This window comes from Tasmannia lanceolata, unplaced genomic scaffold (genome assembly GCF_043159265.1).
Source record: "Tasmannia lanceolata isolate RefF3 unplaced genomic scaffold, GAP_Taslan_0.1 ptg000023l, whole genome shotgun sequence".
Lineage (NCBI taxonomy): Eukaryota > Viridiplantae > Streptophyta > Magnoliopsida > Canellales > Winteraceae > Tasmannia > Tasmannia lanceolata.
Window position 1 is genome coordinate 977,727 of NW_027518700.1, and position 19,391 is coordinate 997,117.

The 19,391-nt window shown below is 37.7% G+C and overlaps 1 protein-coding gene across 1 annotated transcript; it reads left to right on the top strand.

The window, feature by feature from the left end:
• Window positions 1-558: 558 nt before the first annotated feature.
• LOC143856091 (RNA recognition motif (RRM)-containing protein) lies at window positions 559-18,226 on the top strand. The gene is made up of 4 exons (XM_077366147.1): window positions 559-693; window positions 1,276-1,587; window positions 12,996-14,164; window positions 16,453-18,226. The coding sequence occupies exons 1-4, from the start codon at window positions 691-693 to the stop codon at window positions 17,837-17,839; spliced, it is 2,871 nt and encodes a 956-aa protein (XP_077222262.1). The 5' UTR covers window positions 559-690; the 3' UTR covers window positions 17,840-18,226.
• Window positions 18,227-19,391: the final 1,165 nt, after the last annotated feature.

A 19,391-nucleotide genomic window follows, 5' to 3' on the forward strand; every position in this document is an offset into this window, starting at 1 on the left:
ACTTTTCGGGTTGTCGCCCATCCTTTGCTGCAAAGGTCGGCAGAAGTACGATATGCGCAAAGGTGGCTAGCAATAAATAATAGCAATTTATAATAATCATGCGGGTACTGAGTTTTAAATTAAAAATTATGAAAAAATGGAAGCAAAGTAGAAAAATTACCAAAAGAATACCAGTATTAAAATATGACAATTACCAAAAAAAACCTACAAAGAAAATTAAAAATTTATGACAATTACGGAAATAAAAAAGCCAAAATAAAACTTTTGTACTTCTCTGGGCACCCCCGGGTCCACCCGGCCCGGCCCAGTTTTGACGGGCCGGGTGGACCCGTGGGTCAATTTCAAATGGGACCGGACCCGAATTTATGGGCGGGCACTTTTTGCCAGGTCTATTTTTGGGTAAAAACAGATCCAAAGCAGTGGGCATCAAGTGGATGGTTTAGAATTAGAACAATCTAAGGTGGACCCACTAAACCGTAGTGGGTGTGCCTCATTGTATTAAATTACTGAAACAAGTTTGCAGTGAGAAACAGGGACATTTTAGTCTTTTCATAAAATAAACATCGAGCCTTTATCTTGCATTCTTGCCGAGATTTCCCAGAACATCCTTCTCATTCTCTATTGCCGTCATCAAAACCCTAAATATTCATTCTCTGTTTGGAAAGAAATTCCAGCGAGACTTTTGAAGACATGGTTAGTTCCTCTTCCCTCCTTTTCTTTTCTTCGTCCAATTTCTAAGCTTTGGATTTTTATTTTATTTTTTGCTCTTAGGGTTTTCATTTGATACGCTTGATTTCGCTATTTATGGTTTTCTTTCCTGTTTTTTGGTTGTAATGCAAGCTTCTAGGGTTTGTTTCTCATCCACTGAGTTTTTATTTTATTTTATTCAATATATCTAGGTTGATTTAATCTCGTCATTTGCAAACTGCAAGGATTTCTCTGTTTTGGAGTTTAGTTCGCCTGTTTTTTTCCCCCTTTGTGTCTTGATTTGATAGAAATCGGTTAACTTGGTTTGTTATTTCCATTTGTAGATTTCTAGGGTTCTTTGTTCCTTTAGAAATTCCAGATAGATTTTGATTTTTTTATTGTTTAACTTGATTTGAATTTTCCATTTGTGGATTTCGAGGGTTCTTTTCTCCTCAACTTTTTTCTATTTTTTTGGAAGGTTTCTTCTATACAAGCTTCTGCCATACATTTTTAGTTAAAAAAATTTTAATATCATTTTTTTTTTTTGTGGTTCTGAGATGGATTTTGGTTTGTTATCGTTTGATGTAGAATTTTAGTGGAGAAAGGGACAGATTCCGCCGCGAATACTCACCGAGGTACGAAGAGAAGGGCCGTTTTGGGCGGAACAGTTTGCCGCCATCACGACACCTTTGGGTTGGTAATTTATCTCATCACATAACCGAATCGTCTCTTTCCGAGCAATTCTTGAGATTCGGTGAGATTGAGAGCATTGCGTTTCTCCCTGGCCGTAGCTATGCTTTTGTTAACTTCAAAAAAGATGAAGATGCATCCATTGCGATGAGAGCGCTTCAAGGTTTTGTCGTCGCTGGTTTCCCGCTTAAAATCGAGTTCACAAAGGGGGTTAGTTGTGTCAATCTCTATTTCATTTGTTACCGTTCGAAAAAATATCTATATTTCACTTGTTTCAATGCTTTTTTGCATTTAGTTGGTTGTGATTATCGGCGCCAACGTACTCTGTTCTTTAGTCTGTTTACTTTGTTATATGAAGGCCAAACTAATTTTTAACATGAATGGTTGATATTTGATACCATTCAAGAAGACAGGTTAATTCAAGGAAACCCAAATCTCCAACTGATATTGATAACTTTCTATGTTCTTTCTCTTACGATCAAGCCCTTCTTTATACTAATTCGACCCTAATTAACTCCTTAATTCAACCACATAATTACTCCCTAAATCAAGCAATTGCAATGCATAATTATTCCATAAATCAAGCAATTACAGCAGTACGCCTTTATTTTGGAAACTCATAAAATATGGAATAAAGATAATTTTTTAGGAAGGTTCCTAACGGTTGATATTTGATAATTACACCAAATGTACAACGTGGTTGAGCTAACTTACGTGGTTATATCGAACGGGTTTGCAATCAAGAACTTTATCAATCTTTCCCCAGTCCACATTCAGCAATTTAATACTGGAAAAATGAATGAGAGGTACATCTAAAGGAACCAAGCCTGATGAATGTCCAAATATGTACTAAAGCTCTCAGTGCATCTATATTTATGGTGTTTAAAATCTTCAGTCGCACAAGCAGTGAAAATGGTGAGCATGTTAACACAATGAGAGTTCAGTTATTTAAAGATGTATTCTGGCATATAGTTATATGTCATGCATTCTGCAGCTTCTTTAAGAGTTGATATGGTTAAACCCTAATGCATTTGAGAACAAATAGATGAATATGTGCCACCATGATCTTGAATCAATGCAATAGTCAAAGTAACTTGGTCTTGAAAGATACAAAAAAGCATGTGGTAGATTCAAGAAACTCGCAATTTAATGTCAACCAACGAGCATGTGCTCACAGAATGCGGAAAGGGCATATAGATGCAAAATGTGATGACAGATGGGATGTGAAATTGCATATGGAACAGTAATTACATGTAACATGTGTTGCGGGTGTGAAACAATTGAAAACATCTTCGGTGAACATATCTGAAGTTTGTTTCTCATCATTTGAGTTGTCGTTGGCATGTTTAATAATTGGAAGTTCCATTAATCGTTTTTCAATACAAGTGTGAGTTTTGACTCTTGTATGCTCATTAAATGTGTTTGTCTGGTGTGCTTTTATTCATTTGGCTCCAGTTCCAATTTTCTCAAGGAAGTAGCGTATATCTTTTTATGGGGAAGCTTTATTGCTATTTAAACTTCTAACATACACCAGTTGATTGAACATGTAATTTAGAGACAGCATGAGAGAAGTCATGAAGCTGTACAAGGACTGTGACTGAAATGAGCAAAAGCTCTTTTTTTTTGGCATAATAATAATTATAAAACGGTACTTATATTCATTACATTTGGGAGCATAAAAAAGAGGGGTAAACAGAGGGAAGTGAAAAGCAATTGTAATGGATACTAGTCAAGGAGGTTTCGGATAACCCCAAACATATTATTCTTGGTTCTCAAAGTTTTCACTGTACTGTTTCTAGGTCTTGGGATCTTTTTGTATTTGACCAGCATCTGGAAGAAGGCAAGCCACATTGTGAGAGGATCTAGTTTTGAATTTTTGATCTATATTATTTAGCAGAAAATTGGGATTTTGCATCTGTATGAAGTACTATGCCCATTTGTCACAGGATATAACTGGACTTTGCTAGCACTTTCACTGAGTAATGTTAATAGAAAATAAAGGTTATTATATGCATATCTAAGGGAAGATGAAACTTAAAATGCTCTTTAAAATGAGACAAAGAGTTTTAAGGTTTGCAAATTCCAGCACCCTTAGTTCCAAAATGAATATGCAAGAAGTTATGTGTCTGTACCATTCAAAAAAAAAGAAGTTACTTGTCTTTGTTCATTAAATTTAACTTTTCTGAACATGGATCCTGTAAAACCTGCACATAAGAGAGAATGTAAAAATCTCATAGGAAATGCATGCAATCTGTGGTGGCTCACCCATCATCCTGGTGGTCAACTGTGAGTTCCCTTCAGCTACGAATGGTATTTTGGGGAGTGCAGATTTTTTTTTTTTTTAAATGACTGGGGAGTGCAGAATTCTAAGCCTGTGACTGGGCGTCTGGTAGTGAAAAATGATTGAGCTAGTTGTTGTGAAAAAAAGTGTTGTTCTTTATTAATAGGATACTGCTGCTCTCTAAAAAAGACAACCATACACATCAAAATTTCCTTGAGATTGATATTAAATTGTGAGTTTAATAAATTAGTATATTTTGCTCAATAACCAAGAATAAATAAATAAATTAGTATATTTTAAATTTGGCTGATCATTGGAGCTGTTTTGGCTTCTTGTTTTAGGTTGAGGAAGAGATGATTATAATTTAAAGTTCTAACATAACTTCTACACAAGACCTCGTACATGTTTTCATTGATAACTAGTTTGTCCGGTCAGAAATATATTTTCATCAACATTTAGTGTCTCTATTTATAAACTCCGGGGAACTTTGGGCGTCCATTGACCTTATTTGATACTTATATTTTGTGTTCATACTTTTCCATATGCTGCTCACTTTTTCACTCATTACATGAGTTAAACTAATTTATATATTCAAACGCTTCGACGCTACTCAAAATAATCGTCATAGTACAAACTACAAAGAGATTGTTCAATACATAGCTCATGAATATGACACCCCACTCGACGCAGACAAATATGATTGAAAGATACTTCCACCCCTGGTAGCCCCAAAATCTCATTAATGATGCAGTCTACTCTCCACCGGCCCAAATTTTTTCTTTATTTCCAAATTTTAGACAAAATAATGGATCTAGTCTCCCCATCCAATGAGCCGGAATGTCTTAACAACTCCAAACATTTAAAACAAAAAGGTTTTAACTTATTATTTGAAAGATAAAGTAAAAGTGCTACACTAATATTTTACAATTCCATATTCATCACAATGAAATGTTTTCCAAACTTATCAATAGATGCATTATTGCATCTGAAATGAACCTCGAGATGGTTACAAATTTCAAGGTCTGTGTGATATTTATTCTACATTGTTCAATTCTTTCTAAGTAATTGGATCGTTTATCTCGTTCAAGAATCTCTCTTCTTCTACTCCATCCCGAAGAGTAACATACCCCTCACTCAATTAGAAAATGGGTCAGATTCTACATGATTAACCCTAAGCTACTTGAGGATTGATAGAAGGGAATAATAAAAAGAAAAAAGTGGGAAAGAAAATAGAAGAAGGCATTCTTCAGGGGAGGACCGAGCCATTAGTGAGATACCACTCATATACCACTCTGGAAGAGATAGAAGTCTAACCCTGTGTCAGGACCTATGGGCCAAGGGACAGTCTAACTGATGTGCCGGTTCTCTTTATTTGAAGTATAGTAAAATTCAAGAAGCTCAATGTGGCCTGCTAGCAACAAACTGATTCATGGCTAATGGAAAATGATAGATTTGAAATCAGAAAATGCAAGTTTGTCGTTTACTATAATTCTCTTTTATTGTGTTAGCACAGCAAGTTTTGGTTTGGTTGATGTATTCAACTAATCTGGAGAGACTAACAATACCAACCTTCCGCTTAGGAATATTGACAAAAGTTGACTACTACTGTTTTTTTTTTTTTTTTTTTTTTTTTTTTGAAAAATACAAGTAAACTACTACCGTTAATGTTACAATATAGCATGACATGAGATTAGACAGCTTATTCTCAGTCTAATGCTTCCCCTTAAACTGGCAACGGTAAACCACCAATCTGATAATGAGGCTATCATTCAAAAAAGAAAAAGAAAAACACAAACACACACACACACACACGCACGCACACACAATCTGATAATGAGGTTTCAGTGTAATCTACTCATATACCTTGGTCAACAAGTATTTAATCTGCTTTTTTGAACCACATTGGCAAGGTAGATAGTTTAATTCGAGTTCACCTCTTCTTTTAAATGAAAATTAAGTACTAAAATTCAATGTGCTTCCTATGTTTGTGAAACACAGGTCCGAAGCAATCTAAATGGTGCTACTGTATCTTTTATAGTAAGTGTTTAATAGGTGACTATATATTATCATAGTTGCACAATATTTGCCTCACTCACCAATTGACTTCGGAGCCCTCTCCTGTTTTTTCGTCCTCCATTACATGAGTCAGTTACCGTAGAAGATCGAAGCGAGTGTTAGGACATCTGGTATCCAAGCAACCTACAAGCCAATCATAATCTGATTGGGAGATTCGATCAGTAGATAATGTGGGGGTGTATAATAATATCAAGACATTGCGTGGCTGTAACATCTATGAGATTCTGATAGACTTCTGATAATTATGCTTTTCCACGGTAACAACATGAACATTGTGCTTCATGCTCGGCTAACTAGTGGTAAAGTATAAAAGGTTGCTTAAAAATATGCTCTATAAGAAGCATGCCATCATGTGTAGGCTAAGATATTTCAAATAGAGTTCAAGGGGAGATTTGTTAGTTCTGAGATGAACATACACAATACAATGGAATGGAGTACAAAGTTTTGCTGATGGACTGACATTCCATATTGATTGAGCAACTTCAATACCCAACAAACACTTAAGATGACCAAGGCCTTCCTCTTAAAATTATGATTATAGATCAATTTTACAGATTGAAAATTCTCACCGAATCATTATTATGCATTAAAGTGTTACTTCCATGCAGAAGAACAGCTGAAGTGCCAGATGCTGCGTTGATCTCTAATTTTTTATACTTTGAAATATTGATATCTATCATTCCCTCGTTTCTATACCATAGCACTTTACTTTCCCATCTATCAAAAAAAAAAAAAATCCAATTAGTGGCTCACCTTTCATCAATCCCATACCGAAGGAAGTGGATCAGTCTCTTATCTCTGAATTAAAAAAGCACTCAGATGCACAAGCAAGAGGAGTGCATATAAGTTGGCTGGTCGTGGGGAACACGATTCCATTATAATTGGAGACTCTTGTATTTTGTTTTTTTTTTCTGATGGGATTGCTCAGTCCCTTTTGTGTCGTACTGCTTTTCTTTAATTTAATAAACCCCCTTGTTATTGCTAAAAAAGCAATGCTTGGATATTTTAAAGTTAAATGTCTATAAGCATATAAAAACTTGTTCTGTATGTTGATAGTGAGCCTGACACTTATATTTTTTCTTGAATAGTTTGTATGTGGTCACCCATTGCCACTCAATTGTCCTGATTTTGTATAAACCACTACTTTCACTCTTCCTCCCTCCCTCGTCTATCCTGATTCAGGGTTGTGTGTATGTGTCGGGAGACAACTATCAAAGCTGTCTCCATATTGTGCATGTCAAATGTCTGACAAGATAAAGCCACACACATGCAAACATTTAGATATATTTATTTTACACGGTGATTCATTAACAAAAAGGGAAGCATACCAAGGCCATACGAAAAAACCAAAAATAGAAAAAGGAAACAGAAAAGAAGGAAAATTTAGATATATTTATTTTACACGGTGATTCATTATCAAAAAGGGAAGCATACCAAGGCCATACGAAAAAAACCAAAAATAGAAAAAGGAAACAGAAAAGAAGGAAAATAATAAAAAGAAGACAATATTACAGTTCTAGCGCATACCACCGAATAACTACATCTGTACAATTAACCATGCAGTTAATTAATCTATCATCAGCCTATAGACTTTCCTTCCCTATGAATGTGGGAGAAGGAACACTTTGACAAATTCAAGAACATCACATCCAACTCACCAAATAACCACACAATCCTCCAAGGAGGCCTCAATGCATTCTCCAAGGAGGCCTCAAAGCTCTCTTAAGCCAGTTAATGGCAGTTGCTAAATTATCTTCACCTATTCTCTACCACAACCAATAATTGCATAAATTTGAGGTGGAAACAGACAGCTTCCACCTTGGCATTAAAATCACACAAGCATCACTGCAAGATCAAACCACAAATCATTCTCCCTTACAATTATTTTCATGAAATTCTGAAGAGCCTCCACAGGTATAATATAGCAGTGGAAACGGCACAAACATCTTAAGATCATTACACTGCTTTTTAAATGTGTAGCGTTGCAATCTATCAACTATGTTACTTTTGATGTATCAATTGTGGGAGCAATTATCTACTGATGATGCATCAAAGTTTGGGGCAGTGGAAAAAGCAAAAATCTATTGCAGTAATTATACTATCGGATAGATGCATTCTTTCTTTGGGAACAAACTATGTTGTAAATTCACCTATATCAGGAGGAATTTTTTATGCTTCAATATTCTTGAGAACAGATACTCTACATAATATTATTATCATTCCAGGATCATTATAGCCAATATTACCTATTATCATTTACTAAATAGTATATCTATGTTGTTGAAAATGTTGTACCCTGTGAGGTACCTACTTCGTGTCACTGAATAGAGCACTTTATGTAATTAACTAGGTTCCTCTCGCAAAGAAAAACCCATCTGCTACCAAAAACTTAATAAACCCACGCATGAACAATTCATAGAAACATCATGTAGCATTGCCTTATCGTTCTACATAGCTGCATAGATTTATTGTATACAAAAGAATGGAACCATATAATGTACTAATTGGAATCTATTTGGGCATCAAAACTTTTACCAGCATATGTTAGGGAGTAAAAGAGACATTAATAAAGAAACAACAGCTAGGACTAATAAGGAATTAAAGTTGATTCTGCTGTCAACGCAAAAACCGACCAGCACATCGACCAGCACATCAAGCAACCAATCTGCCATCAGACAACATAGTGCATTGATATCCCTTTTTCACTATTTTGATCCAATCAACTCTGAACTGTAAAATTTTTTAGAAATAGGAATCCCACAACTCATAGCTAGTGTTGGTTGATTACAAAACTCAAGGATGCATCTAAAGCTTTTGAATTTTTTTTCAAAATCCAAGGATGCATTTAAGGCTTTTGTATTTTCTATGAGCCATTTTAAGTGGTGTGACTTTGTCTTCCCCTTTCCTTACAGCCTTCTTATTTCTTTCTTGATTATCTTCTTTCCCAAATTTCAAGTGAAATTTGCAACAGTGAAAACTCTTACCGGCTATGTGGATACAAATATGTTCCTCATGTTAATGTGGGTGCAAGTGTACATGTTAATCTTGTATTAGTGGTGAGGACATTGTTGTGTATGTATAACACTTTTAAAACATCTCAAGTGAGTCACTGACTCACCAGAGTTGGCTTGGTTTTGGTCCTCCTATGGAGTCAATTAGGAACTCCTTGGACTTGCACAAGTTGACTTGGTTTTACCTTGGGTGTGAATTTTTGGACACTGATACCTATAGATGTAAGTTATGTGCTAATGTGGGCCCTTAAATAAAAATCAGTTGAGTGGCCAGAGTAATAATAGTTATTTCAATTGTCAGGAAAGAAAGAAAGAAACATTGGTGATTGATTCGAAAATATTTTTCTAACATTTCTAAATTTTTTTAGTTCTTTAATAATGGGTTAAAAAAGAAAGGTCCTCCTTGGGGAGAACCAAAAGGTTAATCCAAGTTGAAGGTAGCATCGAGAGTAAAAATCAATAATTTCACTGAGAAAAAGAAGGAAAGATTGTAGATGAGGCTAAAAATGGCATGGGAGCTAACCCAACTCCAAAATTATTGTCAATGGTATTTTTATATCAGATATTTAGTCATTTTAATACTCCTCTGTTTTCAACTGTTTTTGTTACTAGCATTGGAAGATATAGGTTGTATTCCTTTTGTACTTTTAAACATTGAAGTTTATTTTATCTCCAATGTAATCCTTTTGTACTTTTAAACGGTTAAATTTATTTTATGTGGCCAAAATGAGATCAGGTTGCTATGATCATTTCCAGAAATTGAATGTGCCTGGAAAGGTATTTGGGAATGTTAGTACCGAAAAAATCGGGGGAACATGTTTTTCAGCGCATCCTGGCTTATGAAAATTGCAAAATTCCTAGTTTTAATTCTTGCCCGAAGAAATACTTATACTCTGCTTTTGACCTGAAGAAAAGGCATATGAAGATTGTTATTATAGAGCAATTCTCAGGTAGGATATCAATTTCATGTCCAATGGATAGATGAATAACATGAAGCCAGTGCATGACTTCAGCTCGTTTCTTTGTTATATCTTGATATGAGCTGCTGAGATGTGTTAGAAGTTTAGTTTAGGGACATGCACTAGTCTGATTGGACCCATTATTCATTGTTGGATGGCCATAGTAGCACTTATGTAATTGTGGACTTCCACTTATATAAAAGCTTATGCGTTGCTGAGGTTGGTGTAACAACCTACACAATCTGATTGGGGGCTATTGGTGAGGACATCTGGCCTGGATTTCGAGTAGGGAGCCGATATATTCTCCCCTTTTCATTTCTTGGGCCACCTGGTTTACATCTTTGACTATTTTGAATATGGGCTAAGGGCTAAGGCAGGTAGCGAGTAACCACTACGTGAGGTTTTTTCAATGGACGAAAATATCCTAAACTTCCCTATCTCTCTAAGTGTCTTATTTCTCTCTCCCTTGCTTCTCCTGCCCAAACCCACTCCCATTTCATGCAATTGCCCACAAGGTCTCTCTCTCTCTCTCTCTCTCTCTCTGAGACACACACACAGCGATTTCGGAGACCTAACAGAGCTTCTCGGTGGCAAACGCATCCTGTTTGAATTTCTAGCCCTTTGCTTCATCTTTCTTGTTATAGGAGATCAAATCAAGCTCAAATCAAGCTCCCATCACCTTTTTATGAAGCTTGCCTCTCGCTGGATATTAATTCGCAGAGATGTAAATATGGGTGGTGGCATGGTAAGGTTGAGCTCTGGAAATACTTGATAAACATGTGAGAGATATCTCTGGAAATACTTGTTCAACACATGTTGAGACAAGTATGGGGTGCCATGCGTCAAGTCTCTCTTTTAAAGAGAGGGTCCCAAATAGTTGTCTTATCAAAACCGTCCATTTCCATGCGTCATTCTATTTTTCAAAGAAAGAGTCCCAAGTAGTTATGTCGTACCAAAACCACACATTGCCACATGTCATTCTTCCTTTTAAGAGAGGAGTCCCAAGTAGTTACCCAAGGAGCTATGTCCTACCCATAATCTCTCCTCTTAAAAGAGTTGTATTTCATTTTCAAAAAAAGAAATAGAAAAAGTCGTGTACATTTTTTAAGAATGATGGAATGAATGAGAATTAGAGCATTGTGGGTGTGAATCCTACTCTCTTCCAAGTGTGATATTTTAAAGTTTAAAACAATAAAGGTGTGATGCCTTGGGGAATTATGGTGTGATGTCATTTAAGATCTAAAGAGTGATTCTTTAGAAAGAAGTGTGGTACTTCATACCCTCTCTCAAATTTAAGTAAAAAAAAAATTCTCTTTGCTATCCTTCCCATCCCTCTACTACTTTTCCTCCCTTTTTTTCCATATCTTCCCAATTTTCGTGTGGTTTTAAAGCATGGATCTAAACCCTTTTGGTTTTCAAAATCCAAGTGTCAATGGAGTGATTCCTAGATACTTGAATTTGAAATCATACCCTAAGATCCTTGGAAAAATCACCCAAGAGTTTGATCTCACCAAAATCCCTGTTTTCTGGAAATTTTTACAGTGGTTTTTCTTGAAATTCTTGAATTGGATTCCATCTAATTCATTACTAGAATCCAATGCTGAACCATCCTACCTGTTGTGCGTTCCTTTCTACATCATAATTTCTCTGACCTTTTATCTTTGTCTTCTTTCTTCTCTTCTATTTTCTCCTCCTATCTCCATAAGAAGTGGGAGTGTGGTTGATCCATATCTTGGTCAACATGGTATTCAAGCTACCATTCTAGATCTTGATCAGAAAGGGTAGGTTCTCCATCTTACGTGAAGCTATTCTCTGAGTGTGGACTGTTCTTGTGTGGATTATTGGGCTCTTGTCTGTGGATTATTGCATTTTTGGAAAGAGTGAACTGTTGCTCATTCAGGAGGTCGCTGTCCCTTTTGCGGCTATTGCGCCGTTGTGAGAGGTTGGAAGTATCATGTTAGTCTTACTTCAATCATACATGAACAGAAGAGATGTTCTTTTGACATGTTAGGGCTACGGTGAAGATATTGCTTGTGGCGTCATTTTGTGATCACAAGACGTTTTAAGATTGCAAAACATTTGTGCAATTACAAATGTACCCTTTTGCGATCACAAATCTGGTTTCAACAGAGGTTGTTGCTGTTATTCTGCATTCTTTGTGGTGTTGCGTGCCGATTCGAATATTGTACTTTTTTGCATGAGGTCGTTTTTATTGTGATTTGTTGTATTTGTTGCAACTGTTGTTAGAGCTGCCTCCCAGGTGTTTTTTGGTGTGCCTGAGTGTTGACAGTGGAACTTCAGACGACTGTGGAATCCTTATGTGGGCTATTGGGAGCTTTTTCGGAGCCTTTGTATGGACTGTAGTACAACCTTCAGGTGTACTGTTGTGCATTCTTTGTAGTTTTTTTGTGCAGCCTTTGAGTGGACTGTTGTGGGAGTGTGGTCCACTATTGCTATGTAGCCATTTGTGTGGGCCATTTTTCCTTCCCATGCCTTCTTGGTGTGAATTGGTATTGACTATTGAGTGTTGATTAGGTGGATGAGCACTTTATGTACCTTCGCTTATATAAAAACATATGGGCCGTGAGGTTGGTGTGAGAACTTACACAATTTTTAAGGTTGATATTATTCCTCCTGATCTAGGCATGAGAATTACCAAGTTTCTTTTTGTTTCAGTGGCTGAAAGTAAGCCACATGCCAGTTGGAGGAGTTCATGTGGTAGTAATTGTAAATATTCTAGTTGCCTATTGAGTTTTTCAACTATCATATAATTTTAATAGTGGACAAAAGCCATTAGTCATGCCAATTGATTGATTGTATATTTATTTTTATTTTATTTTTTGTAATCACAGTAGTAGATTGTAAACTGTTTTTGAAATGTTTTGACAAGTGAAGTCCTGCATCCTTTATTCTTATTTTCATATGCTACTGATATCCGCACAACAATATCTGATAATGGGACAACTCACTTTGTTTTACATTTTTCGGATTGGCTGTTGAGATATTTTTTGGAATTATAATAGTGAGTTCATCTCATTATCAAGACACGGCCATGCGGATATCAGTACGCTTTTCATATTCATGTCCCCTTTTTTTTCAGTATAACTTTGTAATTTCATTTTCTTATGGCATCATTAATTGAATAGCAGACATGTTGGCCATGTTTGCTGCTCTAAATAGTGCACAATCTACTCATTCTTGATTTTACGAATGCTAGATAAAGTCCAAAGTTTAAATATGGATGTAGTGAGAATTGGTTTGCTTATCACAGAGAGCTTTAAATTTACACAGGAAAAACCATTAACATCATCGCATGGTGAGGTTCTCCAAAACAGGGATGAAGGACGGCCTGAACATGTCGAGCACATTTCTCAAAGAGACTCAAGAATGCACCGTGGAAGCCCTGAAAGATATTATGACAAGTACAAAGGGGATATGAATGCAGAACCCAGCGAGGTGTTATGGATAGGGTTTCCATCTTTCTTGAACATTGATGAAATGATATTAAGGAGGACTTTTTCCCCATATGGTGAGATTGAGAAGATCACTGCATTTCCTGGCCGCAGCTATGCCTTTGTGCAATTTAGGAGTGTTGGGGCAGCTTGCAGAGCAAAAGAAGCTCTTCACGGGAAACTATTTAATAACCCTCGTGTACATATTTGCTTTGCAAGGAGTGAGGGGCATGTAAGGAATTCAATGAATGCTCCTTTCCCTTCTCATTCTGCACTGGGTGGGCAGGCTAACGAGATTTTTCAACAACGTAAACATCTCAGGAGTCCAAGCGGAGAATTCCGCAAAGCATCTCCTCATTTTATTTCTAATTTGGACAAGATGACACGAGATCCTGGTCCCACTGGTTTTGGTATAAACAACCTTATACGAGGTCTATCTGAAGATATATATGAGCACCACAGTGGCAGTCCTGCACTAGATAGGGGTGCACTTCGGAATGATTTTCCAGCAGAGAGACCACCTCGAAGAAGTAAACTTTTTGAAGAGCCTTGGGACTTCCCAGATGATTCTTTTCTATTCAGGGATGCAAAGAAACTAAAGACAAGTTCCTTTCCAGAGAAAGAACTTCCAGAGTATCCATTCTCTGATTCCGAACAAGAAAAGCAGCATATTGACCTGCCAAAGTTGTTTTCTGATCTCCCCGAGCGTGAGACCTATGATAAAAACATTGAATCTGGATCTTTTGGTTTTAAAAGGATTCCAGACAATCCAAATAACTTACCCCGGCCACATGTGGAAAGAAATGAGCCTTGGAACATCCATGATAGTTTTGAAGCAGGTTCTGTTCATTTGCCTGATAACCCTGGTAAGTGGCAAAGGTTCACTCCTGAATCTCATCAGTCTCCTTTGAATGAAGAATGGAAGTGGGAGGGGACGATAGCAAAGGGAGGGACTCCTGTTTGCCGTGCTCGTTGCTTTCCTGTGGGAAAAGTCCTGGATGTCATGTTGTAAGTCATACCCTATCATTTTTTATTAGGTTCTTATGAAATTTGAGACATGATGCTGCCATATCTATTTTAAATAATAGCCGCTGTGCTGCATTAGTTTCGTTTGGAATAATTAACAGCAGAAGCAAGTATTTAGAGAATTTTGAAATGTTGGGAGGAGACTTCCTTTTGTTTATCATCCTTTGCCATCCCTTGTGATAATTAAAATTGCCTCTCCTAGACAAATTTGTTTCAGCTTAGCGGGTTAGCTTATCAAGGTTTAGGGACACAAGTGATGGTTGAACTGTATGGAGGGGTTTGATATATATATATATATATATATATATATATATATATATATATATATATATATATATATATATATATATATAGAGAGAGAGAGAGAGAGAGAGAGAGAGAGAGAGAGAGAAGAGGAGAAGAGCTTCTACCCTCACATAGATAGGGTGTGCCCAAAAAATCAACTCCATAGGAGCATTCTAACCATTCGAACCGTGGAGGCAAAAAATGGACAGATTTTTGAAGGTTTATACATTTCCATTTTACCTTCACAAATCAGGAGTTAGATTCTCACGAAACCTCTTTCTCTCCCTTCCTCATGATGATGGAGTGTCTAGGAAGAAACCCAAAGATCTCTCGGCACATAGATTCACCTCCCGAGCCTCTCTCTCTCTCTCTCATATATATATATATATATATATATATATATATATATATATATATATAGAGAGAGAGAGAGAGAGAGAGAGAGAGAGAGAGAAGGGTTGCTGCTCTCGAGCGCAGCTAGGCTTAGCTGCGCTCGAGCACACAAACAGGGGGGTGAGGCCATTGGGGTGGTGATCCTAACCATTCATTTGGAAGGCCTCATCATGGATGGGGGGCCTACCAAAAATCAGCTCCATTGGATCACCAATGGGTGTCCACTTGTGGGGCCAAAAATGGACAGATACTGTTTGTCCACAAATCTGTCCATTTTTTGCCCCACAAATGGACACCCTAAGGTGATCCAATGGAGCTAATTTTTGGTGGACACCCCAAGGAAGCAGGATTCTTCCCTGGGAGCCTTCGATTCCCGCTCTGGCAACCTTGAGTAGGATTCTTCCCTGGGAGCCTTCGATTCCTGCTTTCGATTCCCGCTTTCGATTACCGCTCTGGCAACCCTGGGACACCCTACCCATGAAAGGGCCCATCAAATGAATGCTTTGGATCCCACCCAAAATGTGGCCCCCACCCTGTTTCTGTGCTCGAGCGCAGCTAAGCTTAGCTGCACTCGAGCGCAACAACTCTATCCTCATATATATACATTTTTTGCCTCCACAGTTCGAATGGTTAGGATGATCCTATGGATCTGATTTTTTGTGGACACCCTATCTATGTGAGGGCCTCTAAAATGAATGGTTTGGATCACCCAAATAATGTGGCCCCCCACTGTATTTTAAGCTAGCGTGTAGATAACTTATCTACACAAGTGTGTAGGAACCGTTTTCTCATATGAGTCTATATATATATATATGAGAAAAGTGTTCATACACGATCGTGTAGATAAGTTATCTACTCCATCGGTTTAAAATACCTTGGGGGCCCACATTGTTTGGGTGATCCAAACCATTCATTTGATGGGCCCTCACATAGATAGGTTGTGACCAAAAAATCAGTTCCATAGGATTATCCCAACCCTTCGATTTGTGGAGGTTAAAATGGACGGGTATCAACCTTTGTAAATCTGTCCATTTTTTGGGTGATGACTTATCTACACCCTATCTTAAAATGCAGCGGGGGCCGCATTGTTTGGCTGATCCAAAGCATTCATTTGATGGTGCCTCCACAAATCGTAGGGTTGGGATGCCATGGAGCTGATTTATTGGGGCACATGCTATCTATGTGAGGGCCCATCAAATGAATGCTTTGGATCACCCAAACAATGTGGCCCCCACTGTATTTTAAGCCAGGGTGTAGATATCTACACTAGGGTGTAGGAACTCTTTTCTCAGTGATCCAAAGCATTCATTTGATGGGCCTCTCTCTCTCTCTCTCTCTCTCTCTCTATATATATATATATATATATATATATATATATATATATATATATATATATATATAAACTCCAAAGCTGTCATACTCGTGCATTTGTGGGTGCACACACCCACACCATGCTCATGCTAACAGCATGCATACACCCGCTCAGAAATCATGGAACTAAAAGCTTGGATTCTTTGTGTAGCTCAGTTCATTTTTATGTGCTCCGTTTGTTATGCTGGAATTGATAGCTTGTGTTTAAACTCATATTGCAGGCCTGACTTTCTAAATTGCACTGCAAGGACAGGTCTCGATATGCTTGCAAAACATTTCTATCAAGCAGCCAGTTTTTGGGTGGTCTTCTTTGTTCCACATAGTGATCCTGATATCACGTTCTATAATGAGTTCATGCATTTTCTTGGGGAGAAGCAGAGAGCCGCAGTGGCTAAATTAAGTGAGAAGACCACCTTGTTCCTCGTGCCACCATCAGACTTTTCTGAGAAAGTTCTCAAAGTACCGGGGAAAGTAAGCATATCTGGCGTCATACTAAAGTTTCAGCACCCCAATTCTGATTTCAGCTCCCTTCATCACCCAATGGATTCCAAACTCCCGTCTCTTGTGTCTAATTTAACCAGTGGAGTAGGTTTTCATGAGGATATGTCATACCCAAAGCCTAGCACACCCGAACTCAAGTCATCATCTAGGGATCAAAGCTATATCAACCCATCTTCAGAAATGTTTCCTTCCGCAACCTCTGGTTTCACATCATTACGTAAACCAGGGATTAGTAATCTTTCTTATATGGAAAAAGTATCTGACTCTGTCAGTGATATTAGGTTTGACCAACTTCAGCACCAAAATCCAGCATTGCCGTCAAATTGGTCTCCTCACCAAATGCGTCACTCAAATCCAAGTATTGGAAATTTTCCTTCCCAACCTTCCACTGTTAGCTCCCAACCTTTTGATGATTCCATTCTACAAGAATACCTTTCAAAACCAAGGGTTTTGCAAGGTTCAACATCAAGTCAGTACACACCTGGAATTTCTGGTATTCCTTTATCTGGCGACAAATTTTCTCAACACGAAACAAAATCTCAGCTTTCTTCATCTATGGCCGTTCCTCCACTGCAACCTGAACAGTTTCCTAGTTCTGGTATTCCTTTATCTGGCAGCAAATTTTCTCAACCTGAAACCAAACCTCAACTTTCTTCATCTATGCCCGTTCCACCATTGCAACCGGAACAGTTTGCACTGCTGGCAAGTCTTCTTGGACAGCGGCAACAAGTGGGAACGACACCTGTTTTGTCAATGGGGGAAGATCATAACCAATCAAGACTACCAAATCATCCAGAACAGCCACTTAAACCTGTAATGAAATCTACTACTATGCAGAATCACGGGTCTTCGGACCTGTTAGCATCTCAGTTTAGTCAAGTGCATCAGTTGCAAAATCAGACATCCAATGTTTCGGCAGTTCCTCAAACTACCATTATGGAACTGCAGACCAGGAATTCTGAAAGCCAGGGCAGTCAACAAGTGCAAAATAATGCTGGAAACGAGACAGAAGCAGACCCACAGAAACGTCTCCAAGCAACATTGCAGCTAGCAGCAGCTCTTCTTCAGCAGATCCAGCAGCAAGCGAAGGCTGTTGACCAACGATAGTTCATTTTCGAAGGTAGAATTGTCTCATCCGTTGTTTTTTTTTTTTTTGCACGTTAAACTTTGTTTTAGCAGCATTCACCGTTTTTAAATGGGTTAGGTCTTTTGGTGAATTGGTCTCCTGTAATCCAACAGCTTTTCGAGCGCAATGATTGTGGTGATAATTGTAGGCGCTGGCTAGTTCTGAACTTCCCTTAGTGCTTTTTAGAAACACAATCAACATCATATATTTTCATGTTGGAAAAACAGATGGGACCTTTAGTCTTTTTTCTTGCTTTTAAACTTGTAGCTTTTTATTCCTCTGATTTTTGATTCAGTGATGTCTTACCGCATAAAATGCTGCCGCAATATGACTGAAAGTTCGCTATAAAAATGTACAATTTATGCTGAGGGAAGGATTTGTGTTGCCTGTGCTTGGCTGGTTCATGTTTGGACTGGTTTGTAGTTAAATAGTTGGATGTGGTAATTGAAATGGTTAAAGCCATTCGGGGAATTTGTTGGTCTGCACTGGTAGTTAACTGTGCTGTTTCAGTTCTGTAAAATACAATAATATGATCGAGTGCCATAGTTATTTATTGTTTACTACGACTAAAAATACGGGTGGATGCACACCATGGTTACAATTTGGGTACCTAAAATTTCAACTTTGGGTGTACAGCCGAACCCGCCTAAGAGAATAGAGTGCATTGCACTTGGATTTTGACCACATTTTAAGTAGTTCTTAGCAATAGAAATGTGGAGCTGGTCGATGGAAATGGGCACAAGATAATCTTCCAAAGAACAAGGCTTCTCTGAATAAGCCAATTCATTTGGGACCATCTTTTTTTTTGTTTTCCTATTCAAAGATTTGTCCTTGTTTTTCTGATGCTTAAAATGGACTATGTAATGTACTTTTATCTTTTGGATGGTGGACGGGCAATTTACCTGAGGTTTATTATATAATCTAACAGTATGTGATCTATTTTTCTATAATGTGTAGTCCAACAGCCGTAACCCCCCTTGGACTTGGGCATTTTTACATGTTTCTCAAAATACAGTTTCACATTTACAGGCCTTGATCAAGCATATGGGATCTCAGTTCAGCAAGGGAGCATCACGAGATCAATGATCTTGATCAGCACACACCTGCTAGCCATATGTGCAAGCTTAAGCAAATGAAATAGATGAGAAGAAGCTTATACTCATGATCTTTTTGGAGTGAAAAAACAAGCGTCTTTTTTTTTTTTCGAAATTAAACAAAAGAATCTGATAATCGAAGTGCCTTTTAATGACCTTTTTGAAATCAAAACAAAGAAGGGTATTTTGGGGGAAAAAATCCTTCCAAATAAATTTGAAACGGTCCTAACGATTGCTGAGTTATGTGTAAATACTTCAAGGGTTTGCAGAGGTGCAACCTAATTTTGGGTTTGAGTTGTGGGGGAGGAGAGCTGCAAACGTGCAATATAACACTGGATAAAGGCCATTTGTAATTGCATAGAACAACTAAAGGGGCAATAGCAGTTATTGGATAAAAGGCAATCCAAGGAACAGCCTACCCAAAGATTTCTATCCTTGT

Coding starts and splice junctions, on each gene's coding strand:
- LOC143856091 (XM_077366147.1), top strand. Junction 1,588..12,995: donor AAATCGAGTTCACAAAGGGG/GTTAGTTGTGTC, acceptor AAATTTACACAG/GAAAAACCATTAACATCATC. Junction 14,165..16,452: donor AAAGTCCTGGATGTCATGTT/GTAAGTCATACC, acceptor CTCATATTGCAG/GCCTGACTTTCTAAATTGCA.